We start from the raw sequence: 20,352 nt of genomic DNA, 5'->3' as shown, positions 1-20,352 counted from the left end.
TCTAGCACCCTCCATTGCTGCTCCCTAATCCTATCATCTGAACTGGTGTAGGCACACACACACCACCAATCCCTACCACCTCCCTGATCCCCTATAAGTAATTCTATAGTAAAACTAGTAAACAGAATACTTTTCACCTGAATATCCCTCTTCCAAATTACAGCTAAACCACCTGCAATCCCCACAGGGTCTACTACAAACAGCTCATCAAACCTTACCCATTGCTTAACACTATTTATAAAGGTCTTTTTCTTTTTTGTCTCTGATAAGAATATCAGAGATGGAGAGTGGACATGTACCAGTTCCTTAAGTTGGGGAACTGTCAAGGGGCTCCCCACACCTCGACAGTTCCACACCAGAACTCTCATTGAGGGGTGGGAGCCCCATTAAGGGAGGACTCCACCACCTCAGTCAACATCACCTCATCCTCAATCCCTGCATCCAGCCTGGCTTTCTTCTTACCCTCATCCTCCCTCTGATTCCTGTCCAGCTCACCCCCACCTATTCCCTGTCTTCTCTTCCTTATCTTCGTGTCATTCTGTACAACTGCAATCTCAGACAGAGGCTTCCTTTTACTCACCTCTTGCACCAGCCTTTTCCAGGTCTTGCTGACCCTATGCTTCCCTTTGCTAGCTTTATAATCCTGGCCTTCCTTCTGATCTCCCCTCCCAACCTTATCCCCCACCTTCACACACCCACCCTCGTGCACACAGTGGTTGTTCTCACTATCAACCCACTTCTTGACCTTACCATTCCCTCCCCCCTCTACACTCCCTTCATCCTCTGCCTTGAGTATCAGCGAGTCCCCTCCCGTAACTACTTCCACCACCTCCTTTACCATCTCAGGAACCTGCCCTCCATGCACACCCCTTTGCCCTCCTACCACAACCTTACCATTCCCCTCTCCCTGCTGCCCCCCACTCCACTCGTCTCCTTGGCCCCCCCTAACTGTTGTTCCCCAATTCTCCTTCTCGTTGGGTTTAAAATCTGGATTCCCCTGTCCCCTATGAAATTCTTTAGTATAGGTGAGCAAAGGATACAGCAGATCCCCTGTTTCCCCATCTGAACTCTGATCTCTATACCTCTCATTCCCTGATGATCCCTGATCCCCCTCATTCCTGCCTTTCCTCCTTGGACTCCTAGGAAAACTGGCTCGAAGCCAGTTGCCATACTGGTTCTCCCTATCCACTTTAACCTCTTTCCTATTACAAATACGCTCATTATGCCCAATCAAGCCACAACAGAAGCAAAAATCAGGGCATTTTTCATACTTAAATTCAATCCATCTAGTTCCTCCATTACTTTTTACCATAGTACCTCTAGGCAGAGGCTCCTTAAGGTTTATATCAGCTAAAATTTTAAGGTGTTTGCCTTCCTTACCCCCTCCCTGAGGAACAATGACCTCCCTTACTCCTGCAAATATTCCACCTATTTTACGCCCAGCTTCCTTGGTTACCCAATGAAGTGGTAGATTCCAGATTTGGACCCACACTAAAGTCCTACTAAACTCCTTCTCCTTCTCCTCTAAATCCACCTGCCATTCCAGTAAAACCAGAGGCTGACCATCGTAGATCCAAGGTCTTTTGCTAAGCACTATGTCTATATCCTTCCTGGACTCAAAAACAAACTGAAACATATTTACCTTAATCTCAGTAATTTTTATGTTTTTCAACTGAGGCCACACATTAGTAGCAAAACTCCTCATGCCAGATATATTAGCAGTTTTTTCCCCCCAAACTCTCCCTATCAGACTCAATCTGCACTCCTTTACGCCTTTTTCCAAATCCTCATTTCCCAAGAAAACTCCCTCCCTCTCATTCTCAGATAAAGTAAATTTCCTCATTACCTCTTCAATGTGCTCCATCTTCGAAGATTCCACAGTCCACCCTGCCACCAATTCCAGATTGTTGCAGAGCCAGCTCAGCTCCAGAAACCGTCACCGTTTTCCACCCTTCCAAGCCTCGCCTCCTAGACCACACAGCTATTCCCCTAGATCGATCGAGCTGAAAACCTGAAAAAACACCAGACAAACAGAAGACACAAAGACCAAATGTAAAGAGGAAATCTCCACGGCGAAAGTGAAAAAAACCACCGGCAAACAGACTAATGAATTATATGGCTATCAACTGAAAAGGAAGGACTAATGCTACAGAAGAATGATAGATTAGAAGTGACCAAAACGGAAAGGATGCCAAAAAAGGAAAGACGATTCGATGAAGAAGATCTGTTATTTTGAGATGCGAAATTTTTTGAAAAGTTGGTAACGAAGCACGACTCCCACAGGGGGGAGAGTTCCCTCTCTAGAGTAGAGAGAAAAGGGCTCTCATAGTGAGAGAGACGCACCTCTGATTAATCTGGTCAATTTTCACTCCATACCCAAAACATCAGCGCTGTAGCTGTATTATCATGTAATCCACCATGCTAAGCATGCATTAGCGACCCACCGACATCCCCCCCAAAAAAAAAAAGGGTTTGCAATGAGGATAAATTTTAGTTCTCCAAAAACAAATCGAGAATAAAAAGTCGCACAAAAAAGGAAAAAAAAAAGCCTTTTTTTTGGGATAATAGAATAAAGGACTGAGAATAATTTGCCTTGCTTTGATTGCAAATTAAAAGTATTTTTTTTAAATTATTTTTCATTTTAAACATACCAAATCGTTATAATATATTTTTCAACGAATACAGATTCCTAGTAAGGGGTAATTGGAGGCTGATTGAAGAGGTAGACGACTACTCTAGGCTGTTCATTTTTGTTTGTGGGATTAACTAAGCATCGTGGCCTTGCTTGGGTAGCCATTTTCAGTCGAAAAATTGCGTCGTTTTCCGTGATAATATTTTTCTATTACCTTTTTTTTTCACGTACATCAAATCGTTACAGTAATTTTTCTATAAAAAATCCTAAAAAATGCAATCCAAGCACAATACTACTACTTCATCTTGTAGTTGTTGCAGGTGATTAGGAATGCGCTATTCCGGGCTGCTGACCTATTTAGTTCTGAGCTTGACACCAACTCTCGCCGTCATTAATTAAACAAATTCTAGCATTAAGTGTTCGTTCTCATTAGGTTTTGATTTTGGATTATTAATTTTTTTAAAGTTTTCGTACAAATTTTTATCTTACAATTATATGCTTCTTTAATCACTAGAAGATTAAAAATTTGAAAGAGTTGTTTATTTGAATTTTTTTTTAATTTGCAAAGTTCAGAACAAACGAAAATAATAAGAATACATTTATTTACTTCGTACAACCCTTATGAGCAAATTAACGGACAAAGAAGAAAAGGAAAAAGAAAACACATGACGCGCCTCCGGTTGTTGGGTGCAACAAACACTAGAAGGATTTGATCATAAAAACGGTGGTCCCTTTTTTTTTTTTTTTGGCCTTTGTTGTTAAATTCTCATTCACGCTACCAATTCTCCGACCACTCTCTCTCTCTCTCTGCGCTTTTCTCCTTTTCCTGTCTTTCTCTCTCACACACTCCAAGGTGTTTCCTTTTTTTTTTTTTGGGTTAAATCTTTTTCCCCCTTCCTTTCTCACCTCACAGTACACTCACTCACACAGTCACTCCACTCTTCAGTCTCCCTTCCCTTCCATCTCCGTTAGTATTATATTTAATCCACAGTACAAACACTTTTTGGTTAAAGATTTGAAATCTCCATTCATCCATTTGAGATCTCCTGCACCAACAACAGAAGCTACCTCCTCGGCCTCCTCCTTCGCAGTCTCATTTCTCCTTTTGTTTTTTCTTTTTTCATTCCGAGCTTTACTGTTGATCTCCAACTGTAGTAAGTCTTCACTCTCTCTTTTTTTTTTTTTTCCCCTCCTTATATTTTATCATCTGGGATGTGGCTGCTTTCATTAGTTTGTTGTAGTACTCGAAGGTGCATGTGGAAAATATATGACGAGTTCAATCCCATGCTTGAGATTTGACCTTTTGCTATTGCCTTCACATTTAGCTTAAAAACTGCGACTTTTCTGTCGGTGGGTTCGCACGATGTTTGCTGTTTCCTGATAAAGTTTGGTTTTTTCCTGAAGCTAGATCTGATCTTCATTCGTGGTTTTTGCTACCATTTGTTTATCAATCGCATTTTCTTGCTAATATATCTACTCATTTTACTGATGAATGACTGAATGTGTAAAGAAAAAGAAATAATTCACTAATTTGACTGATATTTCCCCGTATAAATATATGTTCGGGTATTGCTGGTAGATTACAAATTTTAAAATATTAAAAAAAAACTTAACATTTATTTTTGGGAGCTTAGTTTCTGCTGTTTCTTGCTTTGATAATGCATTAGAGTATTACTTTTCTTCCTTCTCACTTCTCACTGGTCTCTGTTTGAGTTACTTTCATGCAGTGAAATTGTTTGGTAATGGTCTTTGTATATTGTACTTTAGTGCGATGGAGGTAAGGTTGGGGTTGCTGAATGCTTAGCTATTCTCCTGATTCCAGGTTTGTGTATTTTATCTATGTGCACGCTTATTTAAAGAGTCAACTGAGAGGAGGATAATCTAGTGGTTTCCAAATCTAATCTTTATGAATTGTTCTTTTTCCTCCTTCCTTCCGTCAGGTTCTTGGGCATCTGATTTAACCCGGCTAAGATGGAGAAAGGGGTAGATGCCAATATCCTGCTTGATTACATTGAATTTCAGATTTTCCCAAGCCAGAACAGGTACAATTTGATCACTTTCTGATCGCTTATTTTATTGGAGGGCATTTTTGTCCTTGGATGAGAATGACCTTGTTCTAGAGCTTTTATTATCAATGTTTGCTGGCTTATTGTTTTTGAAATTCATGATGATCTTATGCTAGTTAGGACTGTCAAGGTGATTTTTTTATTTCAGAGTATTTATGAGTCTGGTGTAGAATATTTAGGACAAATAAATTGGTAGCAGCAGATATTTATATTTTAAATTCAAAAGAGGCAAAGGGATGGGTTTATACCATCATTCATTGAAACCAAGCTTAGAAAATTATATTTGTCTCTGGTGAAGCAAATGGAGACTGCGAATAATGTCTGATAAGATTATAATATTTGTGCACGATAGACTGAACAGAAACCAAAACCAACTAGTGTAATGAATGGATCCATTAATTTGCAATACAAATCTTTTTCTGCCATTACTTCTGAACAATTTCTTTTTTCCTTCATTCTCTAGTCTCTGGGCACTGATGCTTCTGGACATGGTATAACAGTTATCTTCAATACATATTCCACTGCATAGTCAGAGAATTAAATGCTTGATGAATCTTCTACTAGGACTAATGAGCTATATAATGATGATATATTAACTTAGCTTTTGGGATAAAGCAAGGTTTTCTATAGAGTGAAATTCCTTGGCTCTGTTTTTTACTTGGATAAACTTTTACAGGTACGAGGCATGCGTATGCCGGGGGAAAAAAATAGAAACAGTAACATCTGCAATTCTTGAGCCACTGTTGCTGCATTCCGCTACTATCAAAGCATTGCATTCAGAAGGATTTGATGCCAAATATAAACTCATAGCACCTGAAGATCGTAATTCTTCCAGATGGTTCAGAAAGTCCACATTAATGAGGTTCATAACCGCTAGTATTTTGAGCTTCATTTCTGCTTTCTTAGGGAAAAACGAAGGATGTGCTCCTTTTCATTTACTATGACTTGTACATTGTCAGATTCTTGCAAGTTATTGGTTCATCAGAAGTAACATACGCAACTGATACTGTAAAAGATGAGATATCTCAGCTAGAGGAGGCCCGGAAATTTCACCTTTCATTGTATTCAAAGGTATTTTGTTTCCATCAGTGAAACTAATCTCTGGAGCTTGTTTTCAGAACAATAATGTTTGTTCCTTTTCAGGGTCCTCAAAATCATCTTGAGACTGGGAATGCAGGTTAGTTTTGTTCATTACGTCTTTCTTTGCGGTTTTGAAAGCTCAATGGGTTGCTGTGTCCCAGACTGAATTGGATTTGGGTGTAGGGACTTTCAGGGTTTTATTTTACCATGGTCTCGTTTTCTGATGTTTAAAGCCCACCAATGACCAAACCTTGAGCCTTGCTTCTTATTACATAATTGAATATGCTAGTTTTATGCTATTGGAAATAACAATTACTTTCAGCTTAGCTTTGATGTCTACACCAACTGTTCACAAAGCAGTGGTAGGAGCTTGCCCTGAGGCAGCAGTTGCCTGGGCGCCTCAATGAGCTAGTGTAACATTTAGATGGGTTCTATTCAATCCTCTGGGTTGAATACTTTGATATGGCTTTCCAATATTATGTCTTCAATGTTGATAATATGCTCTTCCTGCCTTATTGGTATCATGGTGGATGAGAAAGTGCTATTTGTATCTCCTGACCTCCTCTCACCCACAACTTCATCCTAATTCTACCAGACACTAAATAACAGTTCCTGTTTTTGACAGGCAATTCTTCCAACAACAATGCATCAATCCCGAAAGTAATGGTTCTCTTCCATTCACTGTGTTCTTTATTCAAGTTTTAATTGAGAAGCCTGAATATATTTTGTACATGGTAGCTGATCTAATCAATGGTGTCTCAACAGGCTGGAATTAGCTCTCCGTCATCAGATGATTCCAAGTACATTCTGTAACTTCTCAGTTTTCAATGAGAATATGTTTGGCTTCTAACATGTCTATTAACATGCATATTGTCAAACAGAAATGAATTGCTGCAAGCTATAGATATGAGACTTTCTGCCCTAAGAGGGGAATTAGCTACTGCATTTGCCCAATCAGCTAGGGCTACATGCTCCAATGAGGAGATGGATGACTTGGAAAAGTTCTCTCATCATTTTGGAGCCACAGACTTGAGGTATTTAAGCTTTTATTCATGCTGCTTAGTGATGTGATATTTGAGAATATGTATTAAGTACTCATCTTTATTCCAGGGATTCTTTGTGCAAACTCCTGGAGTTGAGCGAAGAGAATAGTCGAGATGAGATTCCAAGTGGCAGTCAGCTTTCTTCTAAAAGAAATTTAGAGAGGCACAGAATCAACAATAAGCAGGAGAATAATAAGAACTGCAACCAACCACAGTCAGATACTCCTGTAAAGTATAGTGCTTCTCCAGCAAAAGCTGCACAGATTGAGAGAGAGAGCTCCTCTGAAAGTGGAGAATTGTCTTGCTCAGGTGATGAGGAGCAACCATCCATTCAAAGAAGCCGGACTCTTATAAGATCTGCTTCACCTAGAAGATCTGCATCTCCAATGCGGAGGGTTCAAATTGGACGATCGGGATCCCGGAGATCCACTGCATTGGCTATCAAAAGCCTCAATTATTTACCTAGAGAAAGGTTAAGCTGTCAAAAAGATGCAGCTACAGAGAGTAGCGATGAGGAAGCATCTGAGCAACCATCAAAAAGGTCCGAGAGTAATGTAAATAGAATCAGTGTGCAAGATGCAATCAGTCTTTTTGAAAGCAAGCAAAGAGACCAAACAGTGGATATCCAGAAGACAAAGTCATTGTTAAATGTCAAGGTTGGTGCAAATAAATCTGTATTGAGAAGATGGAGTGCTGGTGCAGGTGAAAATTTTTCTGAAGATCCCCAAAGTACTAACTCAGATAATGCTGTTGCCTTACCTTCAGATGGTGTGGAAAACACCGGAATCGCAAATGAGTTGCCAGAAGAAAAAGCTGAGCATGATCTTCCTTCTGAGGATGATGCAGTTCGGCCTGCTGAATTGGGTATTAAGCCAGACTCTCCTGAACAAGGATTGCCTGATGCAGCTTGCATTCAGGAGAATGCTGTCTGTAGTCAAACAGCAGAAATTAGTGAAAATTTAATGGACTCAGCTGAATGGAGTCGACAGAAGGAAGCAGAACTTAACCAGTTGCTAATGAAAATGATGGAAACTAAGCCGGTTAAATATCGAACTGGAGCACCTGCCAATAGAAAAAGCCAGAACTTGCCAAGTGAACAGAGAGGTGGTTTCTATGACCACTACAAGGAAAAGAGGAATGAGAAACTCCGAGGAGAAACTGCTGGAAAACGAGCAGAGAAGGAAAAACAATTTAGAGTTATGCAACAAATTCCTGATGAGAGGAAAGCCGAAATGGCATCTGCAAATGGGAGTGACGCTGGTAGAAAACATAATGTGAAGCCCCAGAAATCACAGAAGACGTCATCCCCGGCAAATCACAAGAAGGAAATATCAAAACCTTCTGTTGTTAAAAAAGCTTCACCAAAAGCATCTCCTTTGCCTGCCACACGGAAATCATGGCCAACTACAGCATCACCAAGACCTACAGGTATCTCACCAGCTAAAACCCCTCCTGGGACGACTTCTGCTGGCACCACTACCCGTAGAAAATCACAACCAGCACCACCAGTTCCTCGATTGAGCCCAAAAGTAGAGAGATCACAACTCAAACCAAAGTCAGTTAAACCAAACCAGAATGACACTAACAAGGGTGTTAAAGATGCAAATGAAAAGCAGCAAGCTTTGAAAAAAATTACCAAGTCAGCAAAACCAAAACCTCAGTCTATGGATAGGGATGCTGCTTCCTCAGCAAAGCCTAGCTTCTATAACAAGGTGACCAAGAAAAGCAGTGTTGTGCCTATTGAATCAAAGCCTTTTCTCCGTAAGAATTCTGGGATAGGCTCTGGAGTTAGTCCAGTCTCGAGGGCTAAAGTACCTCCTCCGCCTGAGGACACGTTAATCGTTACAGGAGATGCTAATCAAGCTGAAGAGAATGAAATTGCTTCTAGCTCATCTGATCAGGTCATTGAACAACAGGAAGTGAACCTCGAGGTAAATAAAGATCATGCAGACATGGAATTCAACAGTCAGGTAAACCAGGAGAAATATGAGGAAATGGAAACTCCTGTTGAGGTTGCTTTTACCGAACTTGATGGTTTTCAAAACCTGACTGATGCTGATGCTGCATTAAATGCTCAAGCTACAGAAGAATCAGATATCCCTCCTACAGCCTGGGTGGAAATAGAAGAGCATGAGGAACAACCGGCTCCATTCAGTGGCAATGTTTGCCAAATTCAATCACCATCCAGTGTTGCACCAGTTGGAATCCCCAGTCCACGTGTTCGTCACTCTCTGTCTCAGATGCTGCTGGAGGAGAGCAGTGAACCTGATGTTGTTGAATGGGGCAATGCCGAGAATCCTCCTGCCATGGTCTACCAAAGAGATGTCCCCAAGGGATTGAAGAGGCTTTTGAAATTTGCTCGAAAGAGTAAAACGGACACAAATTCAACTGGCTGCTCTAGTCCATCTGTCTTTTCTGAAGGAGAGGATGATACTGACGAATCTAAATTAGTTACTAAAAGAAGTTCTGACAATTTACTGAAGAAGGCAACGCTTCATGCAAAAAATTTGGGACATCAAAACACTTCGTCACGGGACAAAAGCCTAGCTGCTCATGGGACACATGGTATTTTTATTCTTTTATTTTCTTTTTTTTCAAATGAGCTCATTCAACAATACTTCTTAGCTTTATTTTACTAATCTTTTGCGAAGCCGTGATATAAAGTCTGAGTCTTTAAAAACTATAGGAACTCGGATATCATCCAATTTTTCTTCATTTTCCAACTCCATTTGTTCCGTGCCACATATAGCTCCATACATGGCATGCATAATATAGTTCTACCTGTTATGGTTTCTGATGCTGTTAAATGGCAATGAAAAATCTTCCAGCTCAAGCAAATATAAGCAAAACCATTGGTCATAGATTGTCTGAGAAGTTGCAGGAGGGACATATTTCTGCTCCGGTGACTTCATCAAAAGGTTGGTTCCTGTCTTTCTGTTTTATTGTTCTTCCCTTTCTTTTACCACCTCTAGTTTCTAGGACTGTCTATGTATGTGATGGTGATGTCTCTCTTAATTCTCCTTAGATTCCAATTTGCTTGCTACTTTGTTTTTCAGCAACAAGGTCATTCTTCTCTCTTTCAGCATTCAAGGGTGGCAAACAGAACGAGGTGAAGTTTCTGTGACAAGTCTGGGCTCGTACTCAATGTTAAGGTCTTTTCCATGGTTCATGCCTGAATGTGGTGTATCTAGGAACACAACTGATGTTTCTCATCCCCTCGTGGTTGGAGGAACCATTTTTTGCCGCTTTTTAGGCTGTAAAGTACCCCGTAGCGTCATACTTGAAATTGTTTGACCAGCTGAGAATTGGATTTGTTGTATTCTACATATAAATTTAGGAGCTTTTCTAGATTTTGTACGATTAGAAACCTCAAAAAATTTGTAGTTTGCTGATTGAGCTGAATGGAGTCCATATATCATCTGATGTAAAATCATGTTGCAATTATTTTTTTTCCCTCGACTCCTGTATCACAACTTACACATTCATCGATATCGCTAACCCTTCAAGTCACATTTTTCTTTCATCTGCATTGAATCGACTCCGAATTTCAGTGTAGATTTGCCATTGTATTGCCCTCGGGGATCCAATATTGCGGTCTACCAGGATTTAAGTAATCTTATCGTTTAAGAATCTTGACAATGAATATCAAGTTCATTGGCTTTAGTGGCAAAAACATACTTGCTCTTGTCCATGCTTCACTATTATTTACAGAGTACAAACTTCAAATTTACATGACTACATGCTAAGCAAGGTAGCCATAAAATCATAGGCTATTGCCAGAGTTCGTAACTGCAGGTAAAGAAAGAAAGGTATGCACGAGGCACTGAAGAGATTTAGCACAATAGTGATCTCGTTCTGGAAATGAGAATTTAAAATACCACGTGGGATATACAGCCATTTGATTACAAAACCATTAGGAATTGATGGCCAAAACGTGAATTGCGGAATAGGGGCTGAATTTATTGATTTCTAAGTGCTTCCTCCTTTAGAAGTTGCAAACAAGGAAAAATTTTATTCGCATGTGACCCATAATAGCGCAAAAAAATTGCGGCAACTCGGTTAAGGGTGTCTGAAGCAGTAGAATCTTCCAAGGAAAGTTGGATGGATGCAAGTTTCAGCAACTCATTTCCAATGGCAATGTGATTAGGATCATAAAGCTTTTCCAAGATCTGCAGGGGAAAAAAATTCTGAATCCTTCATCAGGCACCTTAACTTTCAGATGGCTGCATAAGTATTGTGCTAAACCAAATTTGGCTGCAAAATAAACCTCAGATGTTTTTGGTGAATGCCCATTTGGAATTCTGGAAACAATTTCCAAACTATGTCACATGCATCATCACCGTTGTTAAAAAAGTTTTCTCAGTTAAAAATGAAGTGGTAGTACGAATTTGACACACTACTTAGGCAACAGGAAGATGGTGACAGTTTTTTTTTTCGGGGGGCTATCAATTTTTCAGCGTGTAGGATCATGGCTTGGGTTGGCCTAGAGTCAGGCAGCAAATTCCTAGCCCACTAGCCTCACTAATATATGCTTATCAAACTAATGCATGTCTATTAGCAAAGATAATTCTACAGCCCCAAACTCTAATGCATCCAGGAACGGCCACACTTAAACCCATTATCACAGAAAGACACTTGTAACAGATGTTTCTTGCTTGAACAAATTCATACCTTAATAGATTTTTGACAGTGGTCCAGTGCAGTTTGCAGCTTACCAACCAAACAAAATGCCCGTGCCAAGGAGTCTTCCATCTGAAAACATCAGCTCGGAATTGGTCAACTCATCAATCTTAAAAACTAATCCAGTTGAGATTGCAAATAACAATTCGCATTGCAATCCGATGATGACTTCATGTACCGCCCAAAAAAGGGGCTAGGTCACAGACAACCTTTTCTGGTCAGGCTTGGGGGAGCTGATTATACGACTCACCTCCGCTAGTCTCTTGTTGAGAGGGTGAATTGTTCTTCTAAGAAGGTCAAGAGACCTCAATGCATCCTGAAGCGCATTAACAGGGACCTCACTGGAAGCAAATGCATCCTGCAAACTACAGAGGCATGTGAACAGATCCATTACACCATGGGATGAAATATATACAGTATACAAAAGCATCGTGTACACTCTCAGGAGAACAAACATGCCAATTTACTTCTATGCAGCAGGTGAACATGTGATTCTCCATATAGATGTGTACATGGGAGTAAAATACGAACATATTTTGTCATAGACCAATTTGCTGGACTCGGGAGGCCTGTATATAACTCAGAATTTTAATTCTGCTGCCACGTTTTGATTCATGGTTGACATACCCTCTAAAACATATGTCAGCTTCATTGATTGCTGAATGCGAGGATTCCAAATCACGCTCAGTACCACAATTCAAACAACACCCAGGTTTAACAAGATGATTGTTTTCAAGCACATAGCGAGCAATTTTACTGATGCTATCAATTCTGCAGTTGTCAACCTGCAGTATATCATGAAATCAATGGAATTGATATCACCAACAATAATCATCATAGTAACGCTCAATATATAGGTAGCGCTCAGAGATGCTGGATATATGTACTAAACGGTAACTATCAAGGCTGCCAAATTGCATTGACTGGAGATTAGATTATGTCATCAACTTGTCTACATGTCCCAAACATAGAGCAGGAAACATGCTTCTAATAATCATAAATCAGATGCCTTGATGTCCCATTAAACTCGGCATTTTTAATCAATTATCTCCTGCAAATTTTATATTCTGGAAAAAATAATCAAATATACCCTAGTTGTTCTTTGAAAGGAAACACTCTTTTGAAGAGACTAAAACTTAAGAATACCTTAAGATTGGAATTAATCATTCCAGGAGGGCCAAGGAAGGAGTGTAACTTCTGGTTCTCATATTCCACAACATGGCTGTCTAGGACTACCCCATAACAATTCATTTTGACACACTGATAAGAATTAAGAACAAGGTCAGATAGATTCAGTTGTGAGCAACCACTACACTTGCAACTAAATGAGTAATGATCCTCCAAAAATTGTTGGCGGTCCTTGCAGTCCAACTGTCCTACCTGATGAACAACAAAAAGAATGACAACATGCAATTGTAGCATCATGAAATGGCCCAAGCCAGATAATCAACAACTTGCATTAAGAGAGAACATCATGATATGAGGAGAAAGAGAACAGAGATACAACAAGAAGACTACTTAAAGTTGCAAATAAACCAGGCAACTCGAGGCATATGTCATGCTCATAATTTAGCTATGACTACTAACATATTTCTGGCAATAACCTTCACAATCATCATAGATTCAACAGTATAATATTACAAAAATTCTTAACCTAAAGAAGCAAAAAAGAGATCAAGCTCAGATCCTGTGGACTGTACCTGTGGACCATAAGACAGCTCAAGCTCAGATCCCCTTGCCACGAATTCTGTAGCTCTCACATAAAGAGTGCGTGAAACAAAATATGCATGAATGTTTGGCTGGCAAGAATGGTTAAACATACTCCCAGCTAAATAAACTGCCTGACCCACTTTCATCTGCGGAATAATGTCAGAGAAAAGTGTTTGTCAGTCAATAATAAACATGACGCTCATTGCAGAGACATGATAAGGATAATCTAATGCTTTCTCATGGAGAATTTTTTCAATGTACGACAAAATTTGCAAAATTTAAAAATTTATCATCTACAAAAGCAGTAAGATTACTCTAAATGGCAATAATGACTTGAATAAAGAATCTCCCTTGCCCAGACACTAACATCAAATTCAAGCTGTGATGAATGGAAAACCACTCCCAGAAACAGAATCCCAAGTGTACAATCCCGTGAAGTCAAAAAGGCAACTTGTGCACCAAGAAAGTCTAAGGGTGTAAAAGTGCCACGTGTGAACATTTAGAATGCAAAGATATTCTGCAAAAACTTCACCTGTTGCATAAGGTGAAATCAAGACTAGCAAGAGATTCAGGAGAACTCACACATATTGACTTACATCACTAGCAAAAACTCACTCTTCATGAGGTACCAATACGCAACTTTCTCTTAGATTAGGTTTCCATTTACTTTCTACTTGGAGCTGTCTGATTATATAAACTGATATTTAGACATAGCCAAGGCAATTTCTAAAAGACCACCGAGACATCAACATAGGCAAACATCAAGTCACAAAGAGAACTGCAGTATTTCAAGCAAGTAGGGACCAACTTAAAAAATTGGGAACTTTCAAACATTCCAAATGTAATCCACGATATTTGTGTACAAGTTCAGATAGGAGTCAAAATTTGTACACAGATTCTAATTTCTAAGAACTGAGGAGTCTAGAATTTTGGTCCTTAACTACTTCTAACATCTCAGCAGAACTCCAAAACAGTTAAAAAAAATGGAATATTTTATGCAAAATGAAAATGCACAATTCTCCTTATAGCAGAGCAACTCCAGCATACACATTATTTTCTTCTTGCAGTTCACTCCTTGGCCCACATATCCAAGTGTTATAAGGATAAAAAGGGCAATGTGCACAGTGAACAAAGAAAGGACTATATATAGCTTATAATGTGGCCACATTATGCAACTCAATGATGCTGAAAAAGAAACACAATGGTTCAGAAACATTCTATTTCGATAATCTGTTTTCAATGTCAACATACTCATTGTCAAACAGGACAGACTTAGTTTACAATACAGCAAACCATCTTAGTTGTTGAAGTTACTGTCTACTTAATTAGTATCAAATAAAAATAGTGCCCTTAAAAAGGAATAACAAGAATGTACTACAAACCTGCTTCATTGAAATTGTTGAAGCATCTGCAGCTGGAGAAAATTCTGGATGCTGTCTCAAAGAACCAATGGCATGAAAGGATGTCATCCGGACAATAGCCATGGAATTAACCCTGATTTGAGATAGAAGTATAACAAGCTGCATTTGAGAAAGAATACATTAAAGGAGAAAGCATCAGAAGAATCGAGAATCAAGCATCTGAAAATCCAACTTTCCATCATCTCAAATGTTATGCACATCATCAAGTAACACTCAATATCAGAATTTACAAGTCAGAAAGAATCATACTTGAGCAATAGTCTCTCCACTAATAGCAAATTCGGAGCCATAAGAATGCTGAAGGCACTGCATCAACACAATCGAATATACATGGAACTCCAATTTGCTTTCTGGAGGGAGTTGAGCATAGTTGTGACAAAGATCCTAAGTAAATGTCGGCAGCTGTCATATTAAGAAGCACATAGGATAGAATCTGAAACAGCAAATTAAAGCAAAAGAATGAGAAAATACCCAAAGTCCTCGAAGGCTGAGATTTAGGCTGGAAGGCCTTTGTTGCTCAATATACTTCGCCAGGACTCGACCAGCCAAAACTACTTCAGATGGCAACACCAAAGGCCAATGTAAACCTCCACATTCGTGGCCATGTTCAGTAAAGTTTTTACTGCATGAGCTTGAAAACTTGACTGAAACAACATCTGATATGTACTTTTGTAGATCATCTGAAAACTTATAAATGAAGGAACCATCAATTGCAGTGTCATGCATCTTATCTCCACTGGCTTGTACTTGACAAAGCTGAGAACAGTACAATGGGATCAAACATGAGGGACACGGCAGTGAATCCATTGGTAATTCATTGAAGCAGAAATGACAATGGCTTTCGCGACAATGCTTCAATATAATCTGCACAACATACCGTTTATAAAGAAGTGGGTCCAAGCAGACACCAAACTACAATAACAAGGATTCAACTCATTCAACACATTTCATGTCAAAACTTAATTAATCTTCATATTATCACAAGCCAGATTTCTCAATAAAAAATTTTTAGTTCTAAAAGTTTCCATTTGTAACAATTTTCTCCGGATGAAAAGTATGCCAAATTAGGAAGCAGTACAAAAAGAAAGAAAATATATGCTAGCTTAAGGAGTTGAAGCACTCATCATTCTGGGAAAGAAGAACTTCAAATCATACCGCAGCATAAGGATCTTCTTCATGAACTAAGGATGCTTCTGGAATATCAGCCAGAGTAGTGAGTCCCCTTCCCTTAGTTGTTGTAGAGACACACTGAAGTTTTATTTGGCACGGCTCATCTGTCACATAAGACCTACATTATAAGAAATGAAGGAAGAAGAGCAGTCTGTTACAACTAGTAAAGGAGTTAATTATTTATGGAACTAGTCTGTTACATAAAAAATAAACATTTTAGTTGATGCACCCAAGTGCATTCAAGTTTGAAAGTTAATATGCATAGTATAGAATGTTATGTCTGATAGTATACAGGTTCTTCACAAAATTAACCAAAGCTGATGAATTGGGGCACCATCGTGGTAGGGGACACAGAACGATTCAAAGAAACAAGACAATAGAAGCATTCACGAGATCAGCTTTACCCAAATGTGCTACTACACAAGCTTCCTTTTTCTAATGTCAAAGCATGCTCTATGAAGCCTTATTGCATTATTCAGCTTATTCAGACCCCAACAAAGACAAATCACAAAAGGCTAATAGTCAAGCTTGATGAACAGAAAAAAAGAAAAAGTGAACCACTTATAAGATTGAGACTGTTTTCCTTGCCTCTTCAACACCTGAATCATTAAGAGAAAAGGACGACTTATCAACAGACTAAGAGCAACTTTATTTCCAACTTCAATTGGTGCAACCAGATGAACCCTAAATTGGACTGCAACAAACTTGCCCATGAAGAGCCAGATCAAAAAAGATCCGGTGAAAAATGAACTACATAATTTTAATATTGACCTCTATTTTCTGAATAACAAGAAACATTATAAAGGAAAATTTCTGTCGCTTGACAGATGTGAGTTTTCCTTTGCACATACATGAAGAAAGAACAGCTAAGAATAGGTCATCAGAGCACAAGCTTGATAGAAACAACTATATAGTGACACAGTCATACCAGGGATATCCAATCTGCACTCATCAGATGTCTGCAACGAACCAGATTTCTGCAATGAACTGGTCTTTTCCTTAGACCGGTCTAGTATCATCTTCATCTCATTTTCTATCTGTCTTTTTCCACTCAAAGAGAATTCCAGCTTCATGGAAATAGTCAAGTCTCGCAATGCATCTTCATGATTTCCCAAAGAAGCATTTGCTTTACCTCGCCTAAACCATGCCTGAAGTGGCACATACTTAAAAAATGTTAACAGTATATCACCAAAAAGAAAGTACTCGTTTCCCCCAACAGACAAACACCCCCCACCCTCACCCTTTCAGGGGAGCAATAACAGTTTGTGATAGAAGCATTATCACCTTGATATATCCAGGAGAATTTGATAAAGCCCTGCTAGAATCTCGTAAGCACTCAACCAGAAGACCCATTTTCTGAAGACAGTAAATTCTGTTTAGTTTTCACACAACAATTACCTGAGATTTGGCATAGATAAGCATCTAATATATCCATCTTCTTGGGTAGGGGATCCTACTTCTTGAATGCAACCGAAACTCAAAAAAATGTACTTAAGCATATCCTATTCACTTTAATTTGGAAGCAGTTAACATTATATTGTGTCTCTAACTTCTCCTTTTACACAAAAAAAAAATGAAAAGTGTCTTAAGCCTAATAAACAATTCAAATTATTTTTTCCAGATAAAAGCTAGCCTAGGAAATACAAATTACTCCTCTGAAGTTTTGTGGGTGGATGATATACAATCCAACCATATTTCTCCTGAACTAATAAGCAAACGAGATATAATGATTCGAGATATAAATAAACTCAAGTTTATTCATATAAGTGCCACAATAAAAGATAAATGCTGAACTCACATAGAATGCAAATGCACGATTAACATACAGCACCGAAACTAGATCCTTTCCCATTTCATCAACACCCGCTGGAGCAAACCGGAGTGCCTGGTAAATCAGAGCAAGAGAAAAAGGGACATTAAACTGCCTTTCAGTTTGACTTAGTACTAACTAACAATATAATGTACTTTTTCAATATTAAATAAAAAAAACGCTACATGAGATATGAAGTCAGTACAAGTGCATAGGATCCTGCTAAGAGAGGGAGGGGGTATTGGAAGCACAAATAGTACAAAAGTTTAAAACATAGATACTTGTGTGCTAGCTTGATATAAGGTGTGGGTCCAAAAGCAAATGCAGAGAAAGCAACAAAGTTTGCCAGCCCTGGTTATTTATTCAAATATTACATTTTTCATTGTAAACCAAAACATAAGAAATGGAAACAACGTCAAGACCTTGGAATAAAATTGCACGGCATCAGGAAAATCTCCTCTGGAAAAGCACTCATTGCCCTTAAGCTTTGATTCCAGAGCAACCTTCTTATCCTTGCTACATAGCCCGCTCTCTGAGTCTGTCAATTCACCAACAATCTGGAAAACAACTCAAAGGAAAAGGATTAAAAAAAAATACATGCTTGTGGCAGATGTTTGAAACATTTAACCAAAAAAATGTATTAACAAAAAGGAGGAAAAACATACACGGTGAAAAAGAGGCAGCGGATCAAAGAAGTCGAGAAGGGAAGAGGAAGTAGAAAGGAGGTCATCCGCAGTGCTTGCTAGGATTCTCCGCTTGAGGGTTTCTGGAACTAATGCTTTCAACTTCTCCATCCTCCTCAAAAGTGACCGACTGAGTGAGGGACTGAGGAAGAAGATGGAGGAGGGTGTGAGTGCAGTGACTGCAGTCCAACGTTGGACTAAAAAGTAAAGAGTACAAGAATACCTCACCAAAGGTTATTTTTGTAAGAAGACCTTTAATTTTGCTGCACTTATTTATTCTAAGACAACAGAGTAGGGAAACTTACCCATTGTTTATATTCACATCTTCATAAAAAAAAAATTCTGGGTTTAAGGTTCACAGGGACCTCGTTCTGTCACCAATTGGCTGAATGTGAGTTCTTTGTGGGTCCCTTTTAAATTGCTTTCGGGCCGTTTTTTCTGCTAACTCCTGAGTATTTCTAATCTAATTAATTATCTATCTTTGAAAAAAATAAAATAAAAAAAGGAAAAAAAATCAAAACACCTCGCTTATCTTATTAAATGAATTTCTTATCTATTTATTTTTAAAATGATAATTATATGTCCCCTCCACAACCAAGTCGATAAAATTTAGTTCCAATCAAGGTTTTCAACCACTTGTTACCCAGTGGCCAACGTGTGACGCGCAAATGATTTTTGTTTTCTTGAAGTAATCATGTGACATGCAAATGGCTTTCATTTTTTAGAAATAAAAAGATTAAATTCCATTTGTAGTTAAACAGATAACTCGATTGATATTTATTTTTGTCAATGAAAAGTAAGATCTGAACTAAATTATATTCATTTTTCTTCTAAAAATATGGAATCTAACCCAATCAATAATCATTTTTGCCATTAAAGATGTAGTATCTAACTTTTTTATATATACAAATGATTGCATTTGGATTACGTGGTAATTTTGGTATAAAAAGTTGTCAAAAATTTAGGTTGGGACCAAAATTTGCTAACTTGAATTTATAAAGAGACATAAAATTAACATTTTTAAAGTAAACAACCCAAAAAACTTATTTGATAAAATGTGAGAGACGTTTTGAACGATTTTTTCTTAATTGAATCGAGAACAAATGTCTACTAATAATAAAAAAAAAAGACGATTTGTAGAACGGTTTTATTTATAAGAACATTTGAAGCTTTCATAGCTATATCTTTACTTTTCATGCAAATGCGAAAAGAAGAGAAAATTTTACCAAAACTTTTCATTTCAACCCCATATTATTTTGCTCTGTATGTGTGCAATTATTAAAAATAATTACTATTGAAAAACAGTAATTTAAAATAGTTCAAGGTTTCAAAGAAGCGAATGATATCTCAAATAATATTTCGCTTGCATCATAGACCCATTTTCCAACCCACTTTTTTATATTTCCAACCACCTTTTTATCTCACATACATCAAATCACAAAAAGTGCTACAGTAATTATTCCAAATAATATTTCAAATAATACACTATCCAAACACTCATGATTTTTTATCAGGAAAGCAGTAACAGTTAATTCAATAGTTACGATGTCACGATAGAAAGGTAAATAGTTAATTTCTAAATCCATTTTACGTTTGGTTACAATTCATTTTGTATAGGTAATGTTTGTTTATGTACTCCTACAAAATTGAGTTTCAAACACAATGTGGAAAAAGGCTTAAGATAAGGAGAATTACCCACAAACAATGGAAAATTATCAATTTCATCCCTTAACTTTTTCACTTATGTCAATTTAGTTTCTAAATATTATTGTTTCAACCTAATTTACTTCATTAAGTTTCACATCCAATTAAGTCCTTCTATGGCGGCAGTGGCACCATCACCTTCATCTCTTTGGGCAATGAAATCACCTGCCAACCAAGAATATTTAGGAACTTTAAACCCGTCTTCATAATTGGATTTCAAGTCCTTAAATAGAAAAGCATAATCATGAATCCTGATCCTAATTATTTAATTATAATATAAAAAAAATGTCTCCAATTCTGTTTTCTATACCTAAATTAACTGTGACACCAAATTAATATAATAATTACCAGAT

At 38.1% G+C, this 20,352-nt stretch overlaps 2 protein-coding genes across 10 annotated transcripts; one reads left to right on the top strand and one right to left on the bottom strand.

Moving 5' to 3' along the window:
* Positions 1 to 3,645: 3,645 nt before the first annotated feature.
* On the top strand, positions 3,646 to 10,251 carry LOC113730214 (uncharacterized). Of its 3 annotated transcripts, none has more exons than XM_027254744.2 (12): positions 3,646 to 3,786; positions 4,400 to 4,454; positions 4,573 to 4,674; positions 5,375 to 5,560; positions 5,658 to 5,769; positions 5,842 to 5,875; positions 6,404 to 6,438; positions 6,544 to 6,578; positions 6,660 to 6,812; positions 6,889 to 9,386; positions 9,650 to 9,739; positions 9,878 to 10,251. In XM_027254744.2, the coding sequence occupies exons 3-12, from the start codon at positions 4,604 to 4,606 to the stop codon at positions 9,943 to 9,945; spliced, it is 3,282 nt and encodes a 1,093-aa protein (XP_027110545.1). In that variant the 5' UTR covers positions 3,646 to 3,786; positions 4,400 to 4,454; positions 4,573 to 4,603; the 3' UTR covers positions 9,946 to 10,251. The 3 variants fall into 3 exon arrangements, with proteins under 3 accessions (XP_027110545.1, XP_027110546.1, XP_027110544.1); XM_027254745.2 differs by having other exon boundaries at positions 3,654 to 3,786; positions 4,360 to 4,454; positions 9,905 to 10,251; XM_027254743.2 differs by having other exon boundaries at positions 3,654 to 3,786; positions 4,360 to 4,454.
* A 402-nt stretch (positions 10,252 to 10,653) lies between these two features.
* On the bottom strand, positions 10,654 to 18,503 carry LOC113730213 (uncharacterized). 7 transcript variants are annotated; one of them, XM_027254738.2, is made up of 15 exons: positions 18,278 to 18,503; positions 18,035 to 18,169; positions 17,601 to 17,687; positions 17,087 to 17,158; positions 16,731 to 16,950; positions 15,788 to 15,906; positions 15,104 to 15,388; positions 14,882 to 15,016; positions 14,594 to 14,731; positions 13,202 to 13,357; positions 12,648 to 12,881; positions 12,129 to 12,286; positions 11,752 to 11,866; positions 11,493 to 11,573; positions 10,654 to 10,990 (listed from the first exon to the last, which is right to left on the bottom strand). In XM_027254738.2, the coding sequence occupies exons 1-15, from the start codon at positions 18,404 to 18,406 to the stop codon at positions 10,781 to 10,783; spliced, it is 2,274 nt and encodes a 757-aa protein (XP_027110539.1). In that variant the 5' UTR covers positions 18,407 to 18,503; the 3' UTR covers positions 10,654 to 10,780. The 7 variants fall into 7 exon arrangements, with proteins under 7 accessions (XP_027110539.1, XP_027110538.1, XP_027110540.1 ...); XM_027254737.2 differs by having other exon boundaries at positions 15,104 to 15,496; positions 18,278 to 18,502; XM_027254739.2 differs by having other exon boundaries at positions 12,648 to 12,761; positions 15,104 to 15,496; positions 18,278 to 18,502.
* Positions 18,504 to 20,352: the final 1,849 nt, after the last annotated feature.

The sequence above is a fragment of the Coffea arabica genome, chromosome 2e, assembly GCF_036785885.1.
Source record: "Coffea arabica cultivar ET-39 chromosome 2e, Coffea Arabica ET-39 HiFi, whole genome shotgun sequence".
Lineage (NCBI taxonomy): Eukaryota > Viridiplantae > Streptophyta > Magnoliopsida > Gentianales > Rubiaceae > Coffea > Coffea arabica.
The sequence above is the reverse complement of the archived record's forward strand: the minus strand, read 5'-3'. Positions and strand labels throughout refer to the sequence as shown.

What these genes read in the sequence shown, in the direction of transcription:
- LOC113730213 (XM_027254737.2), bottom strand. Translation starts at nt 18,406, where the DNA reads ATGGAGAAGTTGAAAGCATTAGTTCCAGAAACCCTCAAGCGGAGAATC. An exon ending in CGCTGCCTCTTTTTCACCGT is followed by an intron (nt 18,170 to 18,277) that starts GTATGTTTTTCC and finishes GTTGTTTTCCAG; the next exon opens with ATTGTTGGTGAATTGACAGA. An exon ending in TGATTAATTCCAATCTTAAG is followed by an intron (nt 12,287 to 12,647) that starts GTATTCTTAAGT and finishes GATATACTGCAG; the next exon opens with GTTGACAACTGCAGAATTGA.
- LOC113730214 (XM_027254744.2), top strand. Translation starts at nt 4,604, where the DNA reads ATGGAGAAAGGGGTAGATGCCAATATCCTGCTTGATTACATTGAATTT. An exon ending in ATTTTCCCAAGCCAGAACAG is followed by an intron (nt 4,675 to 5,374) that starts GTACAATTTGAT and finishes AAACTTTTACAG; the next exon opens with GTACGAGGCATGCGTATGCC. An exon ending in CCGTCATCAGATGATTCCAA is followed by an intron (nt 6,579 to 6,659) that starts GTACATTCTGTA and finishes ATTGTCAAACAG; the next exon opens with AAATGAATTGCTGCAAGCTA.